Genomic DNA, 19,358 nt, shown 5'->3' on the forward strand with positions numbered 1-19,358 from the left:
CTGTGCACAGCAGGAAGAAAACTCACTGTGTAGGACAAGTGGGAAGTCTCACAGACAAGGAGATCTTCCCAATTCCCACACAGCAGAGATCACTGTGGTGCACAGATAAGGAATCTAATCCAGGCATTCACTCATATAGTCCAGACTATTCCTTTCCAACTTCAGATTGAAAAGCTTCACTCCCCTCTTCACAGTATTTTCCTAGACAGACCTGGGACATAGCCCCTGTCCTTAGAAGAGAACTAAGAAAAAAACCTCCACCTCCTTAGACAATTTCTCCCCCATCTTTTTAGGCAAAGTCTCTCTATATACAATTCACTTTTTTCTTTCCATTGAGTTACTGGGAACATCAGGTTGATTCAGCTTCCACCCTCTTGATCCTTTCAAGAGGCAATTCTGACCCTCTTCTCTATGAGCACAACTCCTGAACAACACACACATCTTCCCTTGCTTCAGTAGCCCACACACAACATCACCCATTTCCATTACAGAGGTGGTGAAAGGAAATTCTCTGTTCAACCACCCATTCACGTGCACTAAAGAAATAATGAGCAAAAAAATCACCATGCCTTTTGGACAAGAGAAAAACACAATTAAGAAAGGAACTTCACTGCTGTACTTCATCACTAACGTGCAAAATAAAGCCCTAGAACCTGTTATTACACCATGCCCAGAAAAACTTGTTTGAATGGAGGTCAAAATCCAACAAGTACATACTAAATTGTTGAAGTATTTTAACCTCTCATCTGCTATGGCAATCTGCCTTGTCACCTTCTTCATGCCTTCAGCATGCAGTTTCCTCTCATCAACATGATCACTGTCCATTCCCATTCTCTTACTCTGCATTCTTTAATTACATATTGTTATCCTACAGCACTCTGGCTGTCACAAAATTCAACAACACACAGTATGACACAAGCAAAAACACAATAAATACATCTTTAAGGTCTCAGCAGATTTGTAAAGCATATGCTGCTTTAGTCATAACTGCAAAGACAAGCTACCAGATGGTAGAAGGGCACCTTAGATTATACTGCATGCAGTGCAAGGGTATGAGAGACAGCAAGGGAGCAGAGATGCAATATTAAGTAGGTAATGAGGAGATGAAAAGCTATGAGCAGGGTTGAAACCTTAGAAATGGCCTAACAGGGAGAGCTTTAGCCAGAGCACAGGTAGGACTAAGCATGGTAGAACTGCTGAAAACAAGGACTGCATGGCAGCAACAGCTTCCAAAGTAACTGGAATGTGAAATTAAGGAGACTCCCTTTACACCCTTCCTAACAGAAAACAACATTGGTCTACTGAAGAAATAAATTATACAGCAGTGGATCAGATAAAAGTAACAGCCAATGAACCTAGTTCACGCACACAAAAAACACTCCCCATTTCCCAAAAATGGAAGTTAGTAGTTAGGAGGACCAAACTGGTACTTCAAGACCTCCACAGGAAATCCTCACACCACACAGCTGCCCCAAACTTGAGGCTATTAACTTGAGGTTACTCTTCAGCACAGTCACATTTTCTCCTTAGGCACATTCTGCTTTCCACTGACACGCACAGACAACGTTAAAGAGCCTGGCCAAGGAAAAGGTTTGAAGAAAAAAGAAATAGCCACAATATCAACCGTTACAGGATGCATGGAATGAAAGATTTCTCCTTTGAAAACAACCTTTGCAGGGGCTTTCTAGTTGTTCCTTGCTACAAAGGAAGTTCTGTTCTTGCGGAAGTTTTGGAAGAAGAAAAAAGAAATAGAAGCCTTTAGAAAAATCCTTCCTTAGGAGGCTGCAATGAATTTGCATGCATCACGCAGACACAAAATGAAGTTGAAAGCTTTGAAGAAGTATTCCACACAGAAAGTACATTCTCTCTTTTTCTGAAGGCAACAAAACTTCAGTAGCACGCTGTTTGTGCCATGACAGCTATTTTTTGCCACTTGCTTTGCTTGCAGTAGCTACCTCAAGTTCTCCCTAGGCTGCCATCTGGTAAGGATTTACAGCAGATTACAGGCAGAGATTTACTTGGTGCACTGTATGTCTGTCTGGTTTAGCACACTGCACAGGCTCAGCAACTTCTTCACTGGTTGGGTTGTGTGGGCATAATGGACTTGTTGATCAAAGTAGTAAATATTTGGACTGTATGAACAACATTTTTTCTCTTCCTTTATCTCCTCAGGAGTTGCTGTAAACTGAGGAAAGCACAGAAAATCCTCTCTTGCATAACTTGGATTATTGGAAATATGAACACAGATAATTAATTGAGAATGACATGCTGGAGACCTGCTGACCAGATTACCTCAGTGACTGGCATCCTGGCAGCTTCCCTGAGACTCCGCAGAATTCCCTTTCTCCACTTCCCCATTTTTGCAGGAGCCACAACTTTCCACATATGTTTGATAACTGGGGCATACATATTGCTTCAAAGCATTACAGAGACCACTACTTCACTCAAAGCAAGAGTAAAGATTGCTACTCTGAAGAGAGCTCATTAGGCCTGATGCTTGGATTTATTTGGTACAGGTGCAGGCACCTTCCAGCTGAGTTAAACTGCCAAAGCAATACTTGATAGCAGTAGCAATATTCACATTCACAGCTCTAATCACATTTTGAAGTTCACCAAAATAAAATAATTTTGTACATTTTCTGTTAAAAGAAAGAATCTGACTATGTTATGATGCAATACAAGTCATAATTTAATCACACAATTGTTTCTAGCTAAGAAATTTATGTGCTTATTGAAAAAGGTATCAAAGTAGGTTTGTGAGGCTTTTTTATGCCTTGCAGGCTTACACTAAAATGTATTTACTGATAGATTAGTCAGCTTAAACTACACTGACTGACATTTGTGGCACCTGGTTTCTCTTCTAACATGAAGATAACTCACTTTTGGAAAAAGGAAGAAGTATACTCAAAAGCTCTAATACATATATGGAAAATTTCAATACTGTTAAAAGTATAATTAACATTTACACATTTGTTTTGCTCCAGCAACTTTTGAATGTTGCATATTCACTTGGAAAGGGCACCACTTTGGTTACAATCTCAAAGTTACACAGACCATCTTGAGAAGCAAAAACAATAGTGAGAAAAAGGGAGAGGAAAAAAATACTGATTGTCATTTTCAATGTAAAGAAAATTGACTAGCAGGACTGTGGAAAGATTTCTTGCAAAGATCCATCAAGGTGTCCTTACTTCAGCTGTCATCATTCAAGAAAAAGCCATCATTGAACAAGACTTAGGGGTTTATTTTTCTGTGAACAACCACCTAAGCAAATCACCAGAGAAATATAACAGTGCTAGGCTGTGCTATCTTATTATGATGGTCTGTAACAAAGAAAAGAGAGCTCAAATGACTGTCTTTCCAATAACAGGCAGTCTCTGTACAGTATTTCATATGATTAACTCAAAATGCTTCATAGCAGCCAAAATGATAAAAAAGAACTGAGAAGTCCCTTGGAAGCTTGTGCAAACATAATTCCAATAAATTCAGTGATATTCCCCCCCATCCCCATTGGTTCCAGAGCTGTAATTTAGAAATGAGAATGAGGTTCAGCACCATGTGGATAGCTAAGCCTGTAAAAATTCAATGAAGGGGCAGGACAAACAGCACAGTAGTAGCCACTGCTAAGCTGAGAAAAACCATGGTGCCTCAGTAGAGCTGCCTGAAAACCCAAAAGATGTCTGCAGCTGCTGGTAATTTTCCAAGAGGTTCCTCCATGGTGCCAGACACTGTGGCTGATTCAAAACCTGTTATGTCCCACTTCACACTATAGGAGGTGCTGCAGGTATGCTCTGCAAGTCTCACACAAGCTATCATGCTTTTAGTGGTACTAAAAGTACAATGGAGCTAATTATCTAAATAAATGCATTTCCAGAACATAGTACTTCAGTTAAAAAAAAAAAAAAAAACGCAAACCCCACCAATGAAGACTCTATTTAGTATGACAAAGAAGGCCATGTCCATTCACAATACCATTCTGTACTCACACCCTTCCCTTCCTTGTAGTCAGCACCCCTGGATTTAGTTGCATCCAGAACTTATCCCCTGTATACTGAAGCAGGGAATGCTGCTGATCAGCCCTCTGGCTACACCTTGTGTCTCCCACTAACATCCACAGACAAACAGACCAGGGTCAGGACAGTTTTAAGGATTGGCCATGCTGTAACTATCAGCAGGTTTCCTGAGTTCCTCAGTACTCCACACAGAACGTGTCCAAGCCACAGATGTTCCCACAGACAGAAAGCATGTAGCTGCCTCATCTGGAATGGGGAGAAGGCAGTTTAGATTGGGGAAATAGGAGCTGAGTAGCACACAATAAGCCTCTTTAATTTTGATTTTTATTAAACTCCAAGAGGCATGGCTGTTTGAGGTACCCTGCAGGAATTACCACAGCCATCTGTGCTAATGCCACTTTCAAGTACCCTTCCCATGGAAAGTAACCCAGTGCCCTCAAGCTCTACCTGAGGTTTGTTTTTTCTAGTTTCTCCCTTCTGTCCTAAGTGTTAAAATTGTAAAGTTGAACTGATGTTTTCCAATTGATGTCAAAGCATGTTTTTTCTCCTAGGCAGAGCTGGCAGGCAGAATTACACCAGATCAGGGCAAGCACTGAGGATACTGTAAAGAAAGAATTCCAGCTGGGCATAAAGAGCAAGAATTTCACATTATCAACTACGCTATACTGATTAAAAAATTACTTCCATATTTTCCCTAAAATGCCCTTCTTCAAAAGAGGTTCTTTGTTTACATAATCCTAAAGAAGTCAGCAGGAAGGCATCAGAGAAGCCTTAACCTTTGCAACTGCAGTTTTCTGTGGTAACCTCCAGCAGATCATCTATATAAACCTCCCCTCCCTAAAACCCCTGTCTCCTCCCTGCCCACAGAAAGTCCTTTTGACAAGCAATCTGTTACTCTGCCATTCTGAATAAATCAGGGGAAAAAGAATGACTCTTCTGATGCTAAGAAAATTAAAAAGCCAGCCTTAAATCTGCTTCAGAAATGTTCTCAGACTGCTCCTCACTTACATGGGCACGTCACCAAGCAGAGCAGCTCTTAACTTCCCAACACAAAATGAGCAGTGATTTTTTTTTAACACTATTTCCTGAAATGTATATGAGTGGGCAGAGAAAAGAAGAGGCTAAATTATCTCCTATCTTCCTGCTGCTCCATCTTCCCCAGTATTTCCAACACTGCATACAAGAAATTCCTTTCAATGTATACCTGTATTTCCAAATAAATCCACTGTTATCCCAAATCCCCACCACCACTGTATATAACACCTGTCACTGCATTTTGCAGTGCACCTGTCACACCTGCATTTTTGATATTCACATTTAAGCCATTATTCTAAATTCACACCACAGCTCTACTCACAGCTGTGGAAAAACACCAGAGGGATGGAGGGAAGGCACTGACTGTCACTTGACAACAGAACTGAGCCAATCCAACAGCTAAGTTACTAATGGGCAGATTGCTCTGCCCCTCTTCTCTGTTCCTGCACCAGTTCCACCTGTGCTCCCAACCCAGCTCCAGGATGTAAGCTTTGAGAAAACTAACCCACCTGCACAAGGGGGTTGCTATCAAACACTAGCTCAAAAAAAGTAGTATACCACATCCTAACTAAAACTGAAACTTCACACCACTGGAAAAAAGGATACCCTAAATTATGTCTATATCCTATTTTTATGAAACATTATAATGGCTGTAGGTACCTGTGCAAAATTTTGTGGTGCTGGACTGTAGCACCTGCAGAGTCAGAGCCAGAGCACAATCCTCTCACACAATCCTCTCAAATTCCTCTCACCTTGTGCAGACATGCTCAACATTCCTGGGAAAAAATATTAAGTTTAAAAGGGCACTACCAACTACAAATAACTGGGCTTAGCTCCAACATCCAGACATACACATTTGTTCTTGTAGGGGAGCTGTGGAAGACTTATTATTAACAGGAAGCAAACTTGAAGTAAAAATGAGCACTGAACAATTACAGAGGGCAGAGAAGCGAGTTTGACACAGGCACACATGAAGTAATTCTGCCTTACTAAGTTTAAGTGAGGGGGTGATAAAGTGTTTTGATTACTTGCTTTAGAGCCTCAATACAGCCAGTAGATTCACAAAGTCAGTATCCTAGGTTCTCATCAAGCCTACCCAAAACAAAAGGGTTTTGCATATCCATTTTCTATTACAGCTATACTAGCTACAAATACAGTTTATTTTCACATCAAGTTACAGGTTTCTTCTTTAAAATATCTGGAAATAATTTAATTACTGAATACACTCATATGATTTATTACTGAGATAACACAAGACTAACCTGCTGAACTTCACAATCTGCAGCTGCTTTAAAGGCTGAATAGATGAGGAGAAAAAGACCAAAAGGGGTCAAACACAAGACTTGACATTAAAATATTCAAGTTCTGATCCTCAGTCTGATAAAACTGTTCAGCAAGCAAGATTCTGCAGTCAGAAAGAACTGAGAGGTTTAGTCCAGGTCTAAAAATCATCTTGTTTTTGTTCCCCATAGCAAACAGTGCATTTAACTCTGCACACTATCTTTTGCCCAGAATGTACCTGCATTCAACAGTTGACTTTTACATTTAAGTTGAACTCCTGCTTCAGCAGAAATGCTTATCTAGAGCAAAAGTCAGAAGCTGGAGAAAAGCAGTTGTAACTTAACTGGTAAAATTGTTCTGCAGTATGTTCTGCTACAGTAGGGTAAGGTAAACAGGCTCATAAGTTTTTGTCATATTTCTCCTAAAAATAGGAGCAGGAGCTTTATTCCCTGCTTCTTTCCTTTGTGAAGGCTTCATATTTTTATTACAAGACACAAGTTGTGAAGCCAAAGATTTGTTGGGCACAGCCTGCTGGCAACTGGAAACTCAGATTAACATTCTCTTATTGCAACTAACAACTATTTCCATGGGAACAAAGACAAAACTATGGTAATTCACAGCAGCCACAGCATCATACTGACCATGCCCTGTCCACACCAAGTTCATATCTGATGGCTTCCAGCACAACAGATGACATCCCACAACCATGAAGTGACAACTTTATCAATAAATCAATGCTACAGTTTATAAGAATTTTTATATAAGAAAAACTGATTATTTGTTTTGTTAGATGTCCTCCTTCTTAGCTAAGTGATAGAAGGAACTTGTAATTTTCCTATTATCATCTCTTTAAGTGGTGTTATTAACAAGAAGGAAAATGATGCCTCTATCCTAAACAGTCCTCAACAAAAGGAGTAGCAGCACAGTCATTACCATGGAGGAACAAAGGCACACTGGGATTAAAGTCACCTACTGAGCCTCAGGTAGCAAACCAGTGACCAGTCTTTTCCACTCTTGTGTATCATTAACTCAAAGTGGAGGCTGCTTCCCTGAGTAAGAGCTAACTCACTCCCATTTACAGCACTACATCATCTGGTAATGAGTACAAAAATATTTGACTGGTGGAATTGAAAGCAGAATCTATTTAGACCCACTGAAGCACTGCAATCAGATATCCTAATTCACCTCTTCTGAGCTAGTTTCTTGCCATATCCAAAGAGCACAGTGCTGGTCTTAAAGATTCAGCAATTTAAAAAATCTTAAAGGCGTTACAGTTCCTTGCCCTGGTTCTGTTACTGTATTTTACATGAGAACTATATTTAATCTGATTAATAACTTACTTATTAAATCTAAACTTAGATTAAAGTTATATTTCCACAAACTTGACGGCATGAACAAATTTAGAAGAGAATAAATAATTACTTAGATGTAATAAATAATTACTCTTATATGTAACCAGAAAAAAACCATCTCAAAAAATATTTCTTGACTGATTTTTTCCTTTAAGTGATTCCTTTCAACTGTTGAGTCTTAGGAGCATGCAATTAAGAATAACACTTCCCAAAGACTCTCAGCTACTTAATATCTTTTTTTATCATAGCATAATAATATAGCATAAAGGTGTATAGTATATGTATAAATATATAGTATATATTTATACAATATAAAGCAGAAAAGTATGAAGTATAAAGGCATACTTTGGACTGAAGGACTATGAATGTTATCCATCAGAGCACTATCAGGAGATGACTTACAAAGGCAGGAGTATCTACATGCAATTAGACAATCCTATGACTTCTCCTCCCAGGTAAGAGTACTAATACATTGGAAAATTGAACATTGAGTACTCCCAAATATTAGGAAAAAATATAAGCCTACCAAGATCAAAGGTCTAAGTGATTGCTGCCAAGGCTTACATACACATGATACTTCTCTATGTTGTGGTTATATGCAATAGATTGGGGCATCAACCTGGAGCTAACTGTTCTGAAGCACCAGCCCCATCAGAACCATGAAGTCTGAAATAGAAACATCAAAACGCTTGATTTCTGTGCCCATTTGTCATCATGTTTATTTTCATCTCTGAATCAGAATTAACTCTATTTCAATTTTAAAAAACCAAAACAAAACACCCATTTTAAATATGTAACTGCACCATTAATACAGTGAAAATAGAACAGCATATGGCAAAAGAGATTATGGGGATTAGCCAATTAAATGGTATGACTCAAACCAACATGATCTGCCAAATCTGTGCTTTGCAGTGCAGTATGTGGGGCCATGGGAACATGACTTCACTTAATGCAAACAGCAAAGGCAAAGTTCTGAAAACACCTGATTTGGCAAAAAGTATCTTCAATGAAGTAGGGAGAAGTATGAGATGTTCAAAGCTTACAAGCTAAGAACAAATTCTTTACTTCTTTAATGCTGGAGTTCACCATACCAACTTGATGTAAAACTTATTACGAGCAGTCCCACTGGAAAACAACCTTGACCATAAAGTCTATACTCACTAATTATTCACATGCTTAGGACATAAGATATTAATATTGACATACAAGACTACAGACCAAATTCTTGGTAATATGAAAAGACAGTAAATGTCTCAGTGAAATCAAGTTTCCACAAGCGTAAGAGAACAAAATATTCAAGCAGAGCTTCAGGCAGGGTGGAGGCCTGCTTCCAGGAGCTGAATGCAGATGGCAATCCTCACCATCAGGTCTCACAGAGACACAAATAGCTCACCTGATCATTTAACAGAAGGAAAGAGGCAAAAGAAGCAGAGGTATCTGGAAACAGTGCCTCCTAAAAGTGAGATTACTGTCACCTTCATGCAACTGCCCTCATTACACCTTGTGCAAGATCTGCTCAAAACACACATCCTGCAGGAAAACAGGCCATTTTTCTGGCCTGTTTTCAGAAAGGCTATTTTTTCTGGCCCATTGCAGAATAATTATTCTGTTGGTTAACCCCTGGGATTCTGAGCGCTTGCCTAAATAGAATTTATTCATTCAAGTTCAGCTGAGCTCAATCTTCTATAGTTACGTCAGAGGATGCAGGAAGAAAAGTCAAAAATCTAAGCAAACAGCAGTTCACAGATATTATATAGATATGTGACCCATTACACTAATGAATTTAAGGCTTTATATTATTAAAAGTTTAAATGTATAAATTGAAAACTGTATTACAAAATAATATAAACACCTTTTATACACAGTTGCAGCTAAACCACCAAAAGGAATCAGTTTCAAACTAAAGCCATTCTTCTATTTAATTAAAGGTTCACCTTGATACAATTTTAAATGCCAGTATTATACAGAAGCATTAGCACTTTTAAGAGCTAAGTGAAACAAAAAGCATGTTGAAAGTTAAGTTGATAAAACTACCAAATCCACAGTTTCCAAAAGCAACTTTTGATCAATGCAACCTCAATAAGGTTGCACACACTTCTCCAACATCTTAAGTTTTCCTTTAGAAGGGACAGATTAGTAAGAAACAAAGGGGAAAAAAAAGTCTCATTAAAACAAGTGCAGTTTCAAGTTTTAACCTGACAGCTTTCAAAGGAACAAGAAACTACACATGGCTATGTAATGGACCTGCTCTTACATAAAACTTGACCATGGATGTCCATATATGGAAACATATGAAATTTATTTCAAATTTCCTGGGCTAAATCTTATAATATTATAACCATCTGACTGTTTATCACAGTGTGAAAAATTCAGCTGTCTCTTATGGATTTAATGGTAAATACAAAGCAGCTTATCCTCTAGTTCTATCTCATGCTGCTTCAGTTAAGAAAACAAGCCTCAAATCCATCAGTGACAGCTCTGAGATTTGTAAGCAAACTTCTGTGAAACGTCACCAACATTTCATTTTCATTAACAACCTCCTCCCCATTATGCTTAGCAGAAAAATATTCTCTTATACACAACTGTACAGATTTCCAAGCCATAGCATATGCTACTTACAAAGCCCTTCATATATTTTACCTCCTGATTATGGCCTTGGTATCAACAATAGGGTGTTTCAATATAACAAATCAATATAACAACATCAATAACAAATCTGTATTTTAAACAGAAATGGTTTATCCGCTTACCTTGAGGAAAAGTATTTGGCTGCACTAAGTACAGGAATGCATGTACTATTTTAAACAAAATTCCTATTGCCCCAGGTTCATGGTATGCACCTGTATCATAGGTCTTGGCTGGTACAAATCCAAAATCCAAAGTTCCAGGAGGTGGTTTGTATATAGGCTGTACCTCTGAAATTGTACTTCCACAAAACAGCAGCAGCAGCAAACAGAGTTCCACAGCCATAGCGAGCAGTACTCATAAAACTGGAGGTAGAGGTATTTGTCCAACCAAGTCTAGAAATCTTCAATACATTCACTTGAGTAGCAGCTTTCTAGCCAGGACAATGCTGGTGCACTCTCACACCTTCAATTCTTCAATGTATTTTTACTTCAGAGTGGAACAGCAGCCTCTTGTGAAAATGACTCAGCGCACCATCTCTGGCAAAAAGAAGAAACAGCTCATTAGCACGTGTGCAAGCAAATAGCAAAGTGCAAGACAACCTGCAATCTTCTGTGGAAATTGAACGTATCAACAGCTGCAAAAGTGAGCCTGACAGGATAGGGAAGAAAAACATTTTGAGGCTTGTGAATAATATCTTATACTACATACATTGTACTTGAAAGAGGTGGAAAAAGAATTATGCACAGTTCCAGGTCAGTGAGTTTTCAAAAACAAAGAGAACGTTGATACAGCTCCAAGGGAAACAAAACTAAAGGAGCATTGCATGAATTGTGCTTCTGACTAAGTGCAATATGTCATGTCACAACAATTACACAATGCATTTAATTACCACCTGATGGTTCTGTAGTTGATGACACTTATTACAAGTCATACCCTGTACTTCTTTAATTTACACTTTTTAGCAAAACCTTCAATCCTAGATACTCTTAACTGTTTTCCAAGATTGAAGAAAAAAATTATACATCACTGAAAAGTTACCGAAACAAAAATAAAATCCAAAGCCAATGAGACATCACCCTCTTGACAGATGACAATGGGCATCAGCAATTACTTTCTATTAATTCAAGCTATCCCAAAGCTCTCCTTAGGAACTGGAGAAGTCAACAATTTTTATTTACAGCTTGCTAAAGCTGAGTGTCATTAAGATGACTTTGGATGGTTAAAAATGTTTAAGAATATTCTGAATCTACAAAATCACATCAGCTTACTACTACTACTTAAGTAATGTAAACAGAAACACTCCTGGCTTTCCAACAAATTAAGTGACCATGTCTTGATCTACAAGAAGCCAGGTAAGACTCCTTCACTTCGGTGTGCAACAGCAGCCTCTGAGGAAACAGACCAAAACTGACCAAATAAAAGGCAACAGAGGAGCTGCTGCCATTCTCTGGTTCTGGAGGCTGCATATACCTGATGTGTGTGCCAGTGAGCACAGCACTGACCTTCCCACCCATCAGCCCAGCTTCTCTTTGGGATGCCTTTGTTGATTGCCAGAGTGCCGTGGCAGGGCCATGTGGGAGCACACTGCTCATGACAGGACATCACTTCCACCCAGAGAGCACCAGCTGCCTTCCCCAAGCACAGCTGGGCCTCTGCTGCCCCTTTCAGCAGCACTGCCCAAGAGAAAAGCTTTCCATCTCCACCTTGGTATTCAGACCATTCACCAGCAAGAATGACAGCAAAATAACACAAACACCTCACGGCTTCAGTCAGCCCAATGCTATGCCAACATCTTCACTTCCAAGGTACTTCCAGGTCAAAGAGATGCTAAAGACAGAGACTTCAAACCTGTAGTAAGGTGAGACTTAAATCTCTCCATGCTTTACAGTCTCTGGTTAAACACCAGCTACCTTTCTGAAAACCAGTACTTTGCAAGAGCTGAAAACCACATTGCAAGCTTGTTCAGTAGTCAGTGCTGCCTGAGCTCAAAGGATAGGTCAAGAAAAACATGGAACAAAGAAATACAAGATCAGACCAAAGACCTAGAGACTGTTTTGTTTCTACACTGCTCAAATGAGTTAAGAGGGAACACTCAAACCTATCTTTCTTCCTCATGGCTTATGAAAACCAAGAAGAATGAACAGTAACAATGCTATGATTAGCACAATTATCCAACCCTGATTCAGAAACGTGATGTTAACAACCCCTCTGAAATATGCTCAACACAAGCACACCGTAATTTAGAACACATAATACCATGGAAAAGAATGTTCTGTTAAAGATTAACAAAAGAAAAAAAGTTCAAATCCAAAATATTCATTTTCCTCCTTTAATTTTTTACTGAGACTAGTTTTCTTCAGCCTAGAAGATACTTTTTAGTGAAGTTTTATCATATGCACATCTTGCTCTAAGGCCGAACACGGAATTGGTCAAAAAGTGAAAACTGCTTAGGCTGCAGTTTACTATCAAATCTCAGGAAACCTACAGTACAAAATATCACAAGACCACAACTAGACAAAAAAATCATTTTGCCTTTGTGGCAGAAAATTGTGCAAGTTTTGAAAACTGTGCAAGTTTGATACACTACTGTTCTGATGCCAAAATTACCTTTGTTTTTACATATATTCCTCATATACATTCATAGTTCTGGACTATTATTGTATAGTTATATAGTTTCCTAGCTAACTCTAGTACTTGTCCTATTACACAAATTCCTGAAGGCCTGGTCTGATTTTGCTTCTTCTGGGAATCAAGGGCCAAGCCACCCTCTCAAGACCATTTCTCATGTGTTAGACATAAACAAGGTACAGCTAGTAGCAAGGAGGGGGGGGCTTCAGAAGGGGTCAAACCAAGAGGGGAATTACTTCATTAACTGTACTTCTGTTTGGGGATTCTTGTCAATTATGCTAATTTGCTAAACCTATAGAAGTTTAAAAGCCCTATAGCTCATAAAAGCCCTATATCACATGTACATTTTCAATGTCATTTGCATGTCAGTGTGTTGTGCACCTGGAGAGGCCTTCATTACATGGTAACCACTTTTTATCACCTTAACCTTGTTTGGCTCTTGATTTTAGGGACTCAAAGGCAACAGTTCTTTTTTTTCCCTTAAAAAGAGATTTCAACAATTTTTCTAAGTCAGGTTGAGTTTTCTGGAGATTTCTGAAGTACTGAAGTTGCAGCATTTCAGTGAGTCAAGAGAAAAAGCTCACACATGGTAACTGAGCCTTGATTCCAAAAGTTTAGGAAACAGATGCAAAAGCATCCCTTTCAGTGAAATGTTAGGTGTGGTTGAGAAAGATGAAAGTGATAAGATGATGTCTTCTCTAACTGGTACCTTAAGGCAAAGCTCTCTGTAGTGCCCTGTTATATTAGAGAGAGGGCAGAAGAAGATAAAGTACACACACAGCTTTTTTCTTTTTTTTTTTGGTAAGATTTTAGATTAAAGACAATTTAAAGTCTATCTAATTATACAAACAGGCAATAAAACAGTTAAAATGTTCTTCCAATACAGGAAAACAATGACTACACCTTCTAGAAGTAAGTAGTCATGTATTAACCAAGTGGGCATTTTTAAGACAAAGACACTCCCTGTACTGCGAAAACTAACAATGTTTAGTGGAAAAACCTAAGTTTCCAATTCTACACAGTCTTCAGTCAAGCTTTTATAAAATTCAAGTAAATTTCCTGCAAATCAACAAATCTGCAGACTTATAACCATATTCTCTTCCTCTCCCTCTCCCTTTGCTGGCAAATATATCACAGTAAACATGGTATAGACAATCTATACTGGGCAATTCCTTCAGACTGACACCAGTTCTTCTCTATGCTACATAAAACACTCACATTTTCAAGGTTACATTAATAATAGTAATAATAAGGAACCTGCAGAAACACTATAAAACCTGTAACTTAAGATGCCTCTGAGCATCTAATAAGTATTCAACCTACCTAAATATAACTCAGATTGTAAAAAGCTCCCAGCAGTTCTCCTTTTCTTGATATCTAAAAGAAACTTAGCTGGGAGCTTATTAGTAAATATGCTAGACAAACAGCATTAAAGAGGAAAAATCTGTCCCTGAAATCTGTAATTCTGAGAACTTCAGAAATTACATACACGGGAGTGACACAAATAAAGAGAACTGAATAGCAGTTTATGCTAATCTTCATTGCAGCATGTGGGCATCTCATTTCCTCAGACACAGTGTGGCATCACTGCAGCCAATGAGTTACAGGAACTGCCAGTACAACTCTCCCCAAGTTCAAGTAAACAGTGAATGAAGAGAAGCTGTGTGAAATTCGGAAATGCTACAGTAATTATCAAATAAGCTACCAATTTCATTACTGCACACCCTGTGAAGTACTTAACAAGTTAAAATAAATTAAAGATTTTCATTATCATGTGTGGTTTGCAAATGTCCATTTGGAACAGACTCAAGCTTTTGCATTTTATTCTATGGCTGACACTAATATTCTATATGTACAAGTCACTAAGAATAACTCCTGGGCTTTTAAACACTACCTGTGGAGAACACCATCACTCAAATATGCAGCAGCACTATCATCTCAGATATGTCCTATCCTGTTACTAAAAGTATTTTCCAAAACCAACCTCTGCTTTAAGTTTAACAAGGGAAGAGGAGATAGAGTTTAGTTCAGCAACTTCCATGATACACCAAGTGTGAGTAACAGAGCTCAGAGGCAGCATGATGTGCAGCTCTTTGTTCCAATGGCACTGGCCTCCTTCTGTTTAACACCACAATCCAGGCAAACACAGCACTGCAGTGCAGCCATGCAACCATGATTAACCCCGTGAACTGAAATTCAATCAGCCAGGGGCTGCACTGCTAAAGCTCAATGGGGATGCCTGCTGGCAGTGAACCAGCCTGGGCTGCGATGGTGGTAGGTGCAGTTGTCCATAGGAAGCCCACACAAGGGTTCTGAGTACATTTGTTACATTTTTTTTTCAATCACACATTTGAAAATCCAAGTTCATAATCCCTGTCCACCATACCAGCAACCACCAGAAGTGAAATTAAAACAGCCACAAAACAGTTACAGGCAGACTGAAACTCCTAAGTATGAAAGAAAAACCCCAAAAAACAACCAAACTCACACCACCACCTTCCCATTCAAGAGACCACAAGCAAGCCAAGTTAAGATACTGGCAGGATAAAAAGATATAGTTTTCTGTTACAAAATCTGCCTAGGCCTACCAACAATTACAACCTGTTGCCATAGGACGACTGAGAAGCAGATAAACAATAAACACCAGGGACTGCAGAATAGAGCTTGGCAGCACAAAGAAAAACTAAACAAATAGCATCTTCCACACAAGGCAGCCTTGGTACCCATCTGACTTGCCTGCTATATGTTCAAATCAAGTAAGCGAAATATTGGATTGGGTCAGGAAAAATTGAATATTCAGAATCCAGTTTGCTTTAAACAGCTTCTTACTAATTTCAAAATCAATAAACTAAAAAAGCAACATCAAAAAATTCTTCTGTTTTACAAGTCACAACCATCTGCAAGCAGAAGCACACCTGTAAAAATTCCAGGTGAGATACCTTCTCCCAAGTATAAGCACGTCTGATTTTCAGCTGACTGTCTAAATATTTAAAGTACATTTTCACTAACCAAATAATTTATTTAACTTGTGGATAAAGTGGTGCATTTACCCCAGTATTCATAGACCATTCTTTGTTAAATTACTTTCCAGCATCACATAGAAAACTGTAAAACACAGTAAGTCCAGCCCATAAACAGGCAGTTTTTGGGAAGTGTGAACTGATAAGGGCTGTGTACGTGTCCCAACACCAAGGTACGGCAACACGACGCACGTTTCTCACTAGCAGCTGAAACCAAACCTTTCCTTCACGTTCTTTCCAATTACTTACACAGCAGAGACCTCTTCCTCTAACAGGCTGCCTCGTCCTTATCTGCAAACTGCAGAGGAGCGCGGGTACCGCAGCTCTGCCTCTGCTGGAATACCGACCGATGTGGTAGTTTCTTTACCGGCTGGCTCCTCTGCATCTGTGTGCAGAAGACACAGCCCATGTTTACTACCACACTGCCCCTTCTCCCCAGCTCTCGGATCAGGTCCCCGGCTCACTGCAGAGCTCACCTCAGCCGAGGAGACGCTTGGCCAGCCGGGGCGGGCAGGCGCGATCTGCCCAGGTGCACAGCGGGCAGCAGCGGCAGCACCGCCTCAGGGAACTCCTCCGAGGCGGGCGGCACCGCCGCAGCGCTGCCGTGCCGAGCGCGGAGCCCGCAGGAGCTCACGGGCCCTCTCCCCGCTCGCATCCACCGCAGAGCCCAGGCTGGGGGTCACCTCCCTGCTCCCCCAGCCCCCCGCCCCTGACGAGCCAATTTCGAGGACAGCACAGCCCCGTCCGCCTCCCCGAGGCGGCTCGGACAACCCCCACCGCCCGCCTCGCCCCGGGCAGGTGCCCTCAGCGGCCGCCCTTTTCCCCCTCCTCCTTCCCGCGGAGCGGCTTCCCCTGTCCCCGGAGACCTCCGGGGCTCTCCGCGCCCAGCTCCCACCACTCTTCCCTGTTCATCTGCCGGTGGCTCACAGCTGACCTCTCCCCAGCCGCCGCCACACACGACCCCCGGGAGCGAATGTGCACCCCGTGCCCGCCGCCCCGCTCTGCTCGGCGAGCGGACCCGCCCTGGCTCCCCGCGGACCGGCCGCGTCCCCCCGCCGTGCCGCAGCCCCCTCCTCGCGGCCAAACCCGTCTCTCCCGCCATCCGCTCCCCAGCCCCCTGCAGCACTGACCTGCCCGCCGGCCGTCCCTCTGTCCCCGCCTCACCCCGCGCTCTCAGGGCGCCTCCATCCCGCCGCTCGCACAGGTCGCTCTCCCAGCCTCTGCTGAGCCCCCTGGGATCCCTTCCCACCACCAACCCCATTCCCTCGGGCACCCGCCTCCCTCGACGGCCACCCGGCCCCCCCTCACTCGGCTTCACGGAGCTCCCCCGCCCGCCGCTGCTCTCCCGCGAGGGAAGGAGCCGCGCTCTCCCGGCCACGACCTCCTGCCCGCAGCGAGAGAAGGCGGAGGAGCCTCATCCCCGCCTGCTGCCCCCCATGGCCCCGCCGGAGCTGCCCGGGACCCCTCCTCACGTACGCCCCCGCCCCCAGCTCTCACCGGTCGAAAGGGGACAGCGAGCCGGAGACGGCGGGGCACGGCCAGCACAGCACAGCGCAGCCCGCTCCGCCTCAGAGCGCCGCGGCAGCCGTGGCGGCGGTGCCGCCCGCGCATGGATTACGGAGGGCGGGCTCTGCCCCGGGCCGGGGCTGCAGGACCACCCCGACAGGCCGGGATGGATGGTGGGGGGAGGAAGAGGAGGAGCGTGAGGGGTTTAACCCCGGCGGGATGTGCTGGGCGAGCGGCACTGGAGTCGGGATAGGCTGCGTGCCGCTGCAGCGGAGCCGAGCGGGTCGGGCTGAGCCCGCAGCCTGCCGTCGCGGACCTGTTGCATCCCGGGCAGGCTCCCGCCCTGTTCCCGGCCCCCGAGGTGCTCCGGCACGCCCGGACCCCCGGCCGGCTCCGCCGAGGCACATCCCGCCTCACCGCCCCACAGGGGCATGGCCGTGCCGTCTCCCCTTGGCCAGTGCCTCTGGGGGTGGTTCGAGATCTTCGCATCAAGATGACTTACTCCGTTAGCTTTTGAAAAAAAAATAAATCTTGTTTTACTCCTCTCGAGAGGTGTTCTTATTTCCTGATGGGTTTAGCATTTCCTTTAGGACTGTTATCTATGTTCCTAAGTGTTCTCTGTTCCCGAAGGCCAGTGATTTACTGGTAAAATGAGAAGTGTTTTTCTTACAGGTTGCAATACAGTAACGTACACTTTCAAAGGCCGTTGTGCTTTCCTTCTGCCTTGTGCAGATTTGTTTGTGTTTTTGATTTGTATTTGCAACTTTGGTGTATTAATGTGGTTTCTCTATTGCAACAGTAAAATATGAACATGATTCTTTCCTCTGTTACTACACCCTCTGTTATTCAGCATCACAAATGCATTGTAAGACAAAGCAAGAATTTTTGCTGGACATCCAAGGTTATGCTGGTTCCTTGGAAATCAGTAAAAAAAAACTGATGGAGAAGGCAGTTAGTCTCCTTTTTGCAGGCAGAAACAAATCAAGGCTATAGCTGTGGCACCACTCTGCATTGCTAATTGAAGCCTGGCCAAACATCGAACAGTTTTCCCACAGGCAGTATTCGGTGTTGCTGAAATCTACCTGTATTTCAGCTCAGGGCATTTGCCAGCAACGCACATCAAAGAACAAGTTGCTACACTGGCTGCACACAGAACAGTTATCCCAAACAGAGCTAACCTTAGCTTGTTCAGCAGGAGGATATGTAAAGGCACAACCCAAAATGGAGTGGTACAGAGCTCAGAGAAAGGCTCTTTTCCAAGTTCTTGTTGTAGTTGTCATAGGCACCCTAAGCCAGGTGTCAAAGAGGAACAACAAGAGTCTTGGGGAAAACAGAACACCTTAGCCAATGGACAAATGTGTTAAATTAGTGAGTCTGACAAAGAGAATTACAGTGCCTGTCTTAAGCTTTGCATGAACCTTGCTCTAAATAGAAGAAAGCATTCCCTCCAGATAAGAGGCTGTGAGTGCCCAACACTGTTAATGAGACAATATGGTGAGTTTGGTTCCCTTGCTTCCATTCAGAGTTAAACCAGAAAGGCCAAGTCCTCCTGACCTCAGTGACTCACTGCTTGATTTTAAAATGCAGAGTGAAGGCATATGGCTATAGTGATAGATATCTGCAAGGATGGAATAGTCTGTAGGAGCTCAAAGAGAATGTGGGAATGCAGAGGAGAAGAGTGTGGAATGAAGCTGCAAAAAATCTTGGCTTGCTGGAGCCAAAGATATTTAGATTTTCTCTTGGATTACTAATTTATACAAGTGATGTGATACAAGTGATAAAAGTGATTTCTACCATTTATGGTAGGCTACCACAGTACTTCTGGATGAGAAATGTCTGTAGTGTGCATAAACAAGAACATGAAACTAGAGTAACAGGATAAAGATACTGGCTTTCAG

The 19,358-nt window shown here is 42.0% G+C and overlaps 1 protein-coding gene across 13 annotated transcripts in view; it reads right to left on the minus strand.

The window, feature by feature from the left end:
• Positions 1-17,610, minus strand: part of PROM1 (prominin 1) — a 62,882-nt gene extending 45,272 nt beyond the window's left edge. For 11 of the 13 annotated variants that reach the window (XR_011682323.1, XR_011682321.1, XR_011682322.1 and 8 more), the window contains exons 1-2: positions 17,452-17,610; positions 10,429-10,842 (exon numbers count right to left, since the gene is read on the minus strand). Coding sequence is in view for 3 of the 13 variants with exons in the window: in XM_071447492.1 (XP_071303593.1) it covers positions 10,429-10,648 (220 nt within the window). In the remaining 10 variants the exon portion in view is untranslated. Of the gene's footprint in view, positions 1-10,428; positions 10,843-16,203; positions 16,351-16,430; positions 16,448-17,451 lie in introns of those variants that run through there. The other 2 variants (XR_011682316.1, XR_011682315.1) reach the window with 2 other exon arrangements.
• Positions 17,611-19,358: the final 1,748 nt, after the last annotated feature.

The sequence above is a fragment of the Agelaius tricolor genome, unplaced genomic scaffold (genome assembly GCF_023055355.1).
Source record: "Agelaius tricolor isolate 1412-34295 unplaced genomic scaffold, bAgeTri1.0.p SCAF_24, whole genome shotgun sequence".
Classification (NCBI taxonomy): domain Eukaryota; kingdom Metazoa; phylum Chordata; class Aves; order Passeriformes; family Icteridae; genus Agelaius; species Agelaius tricolor.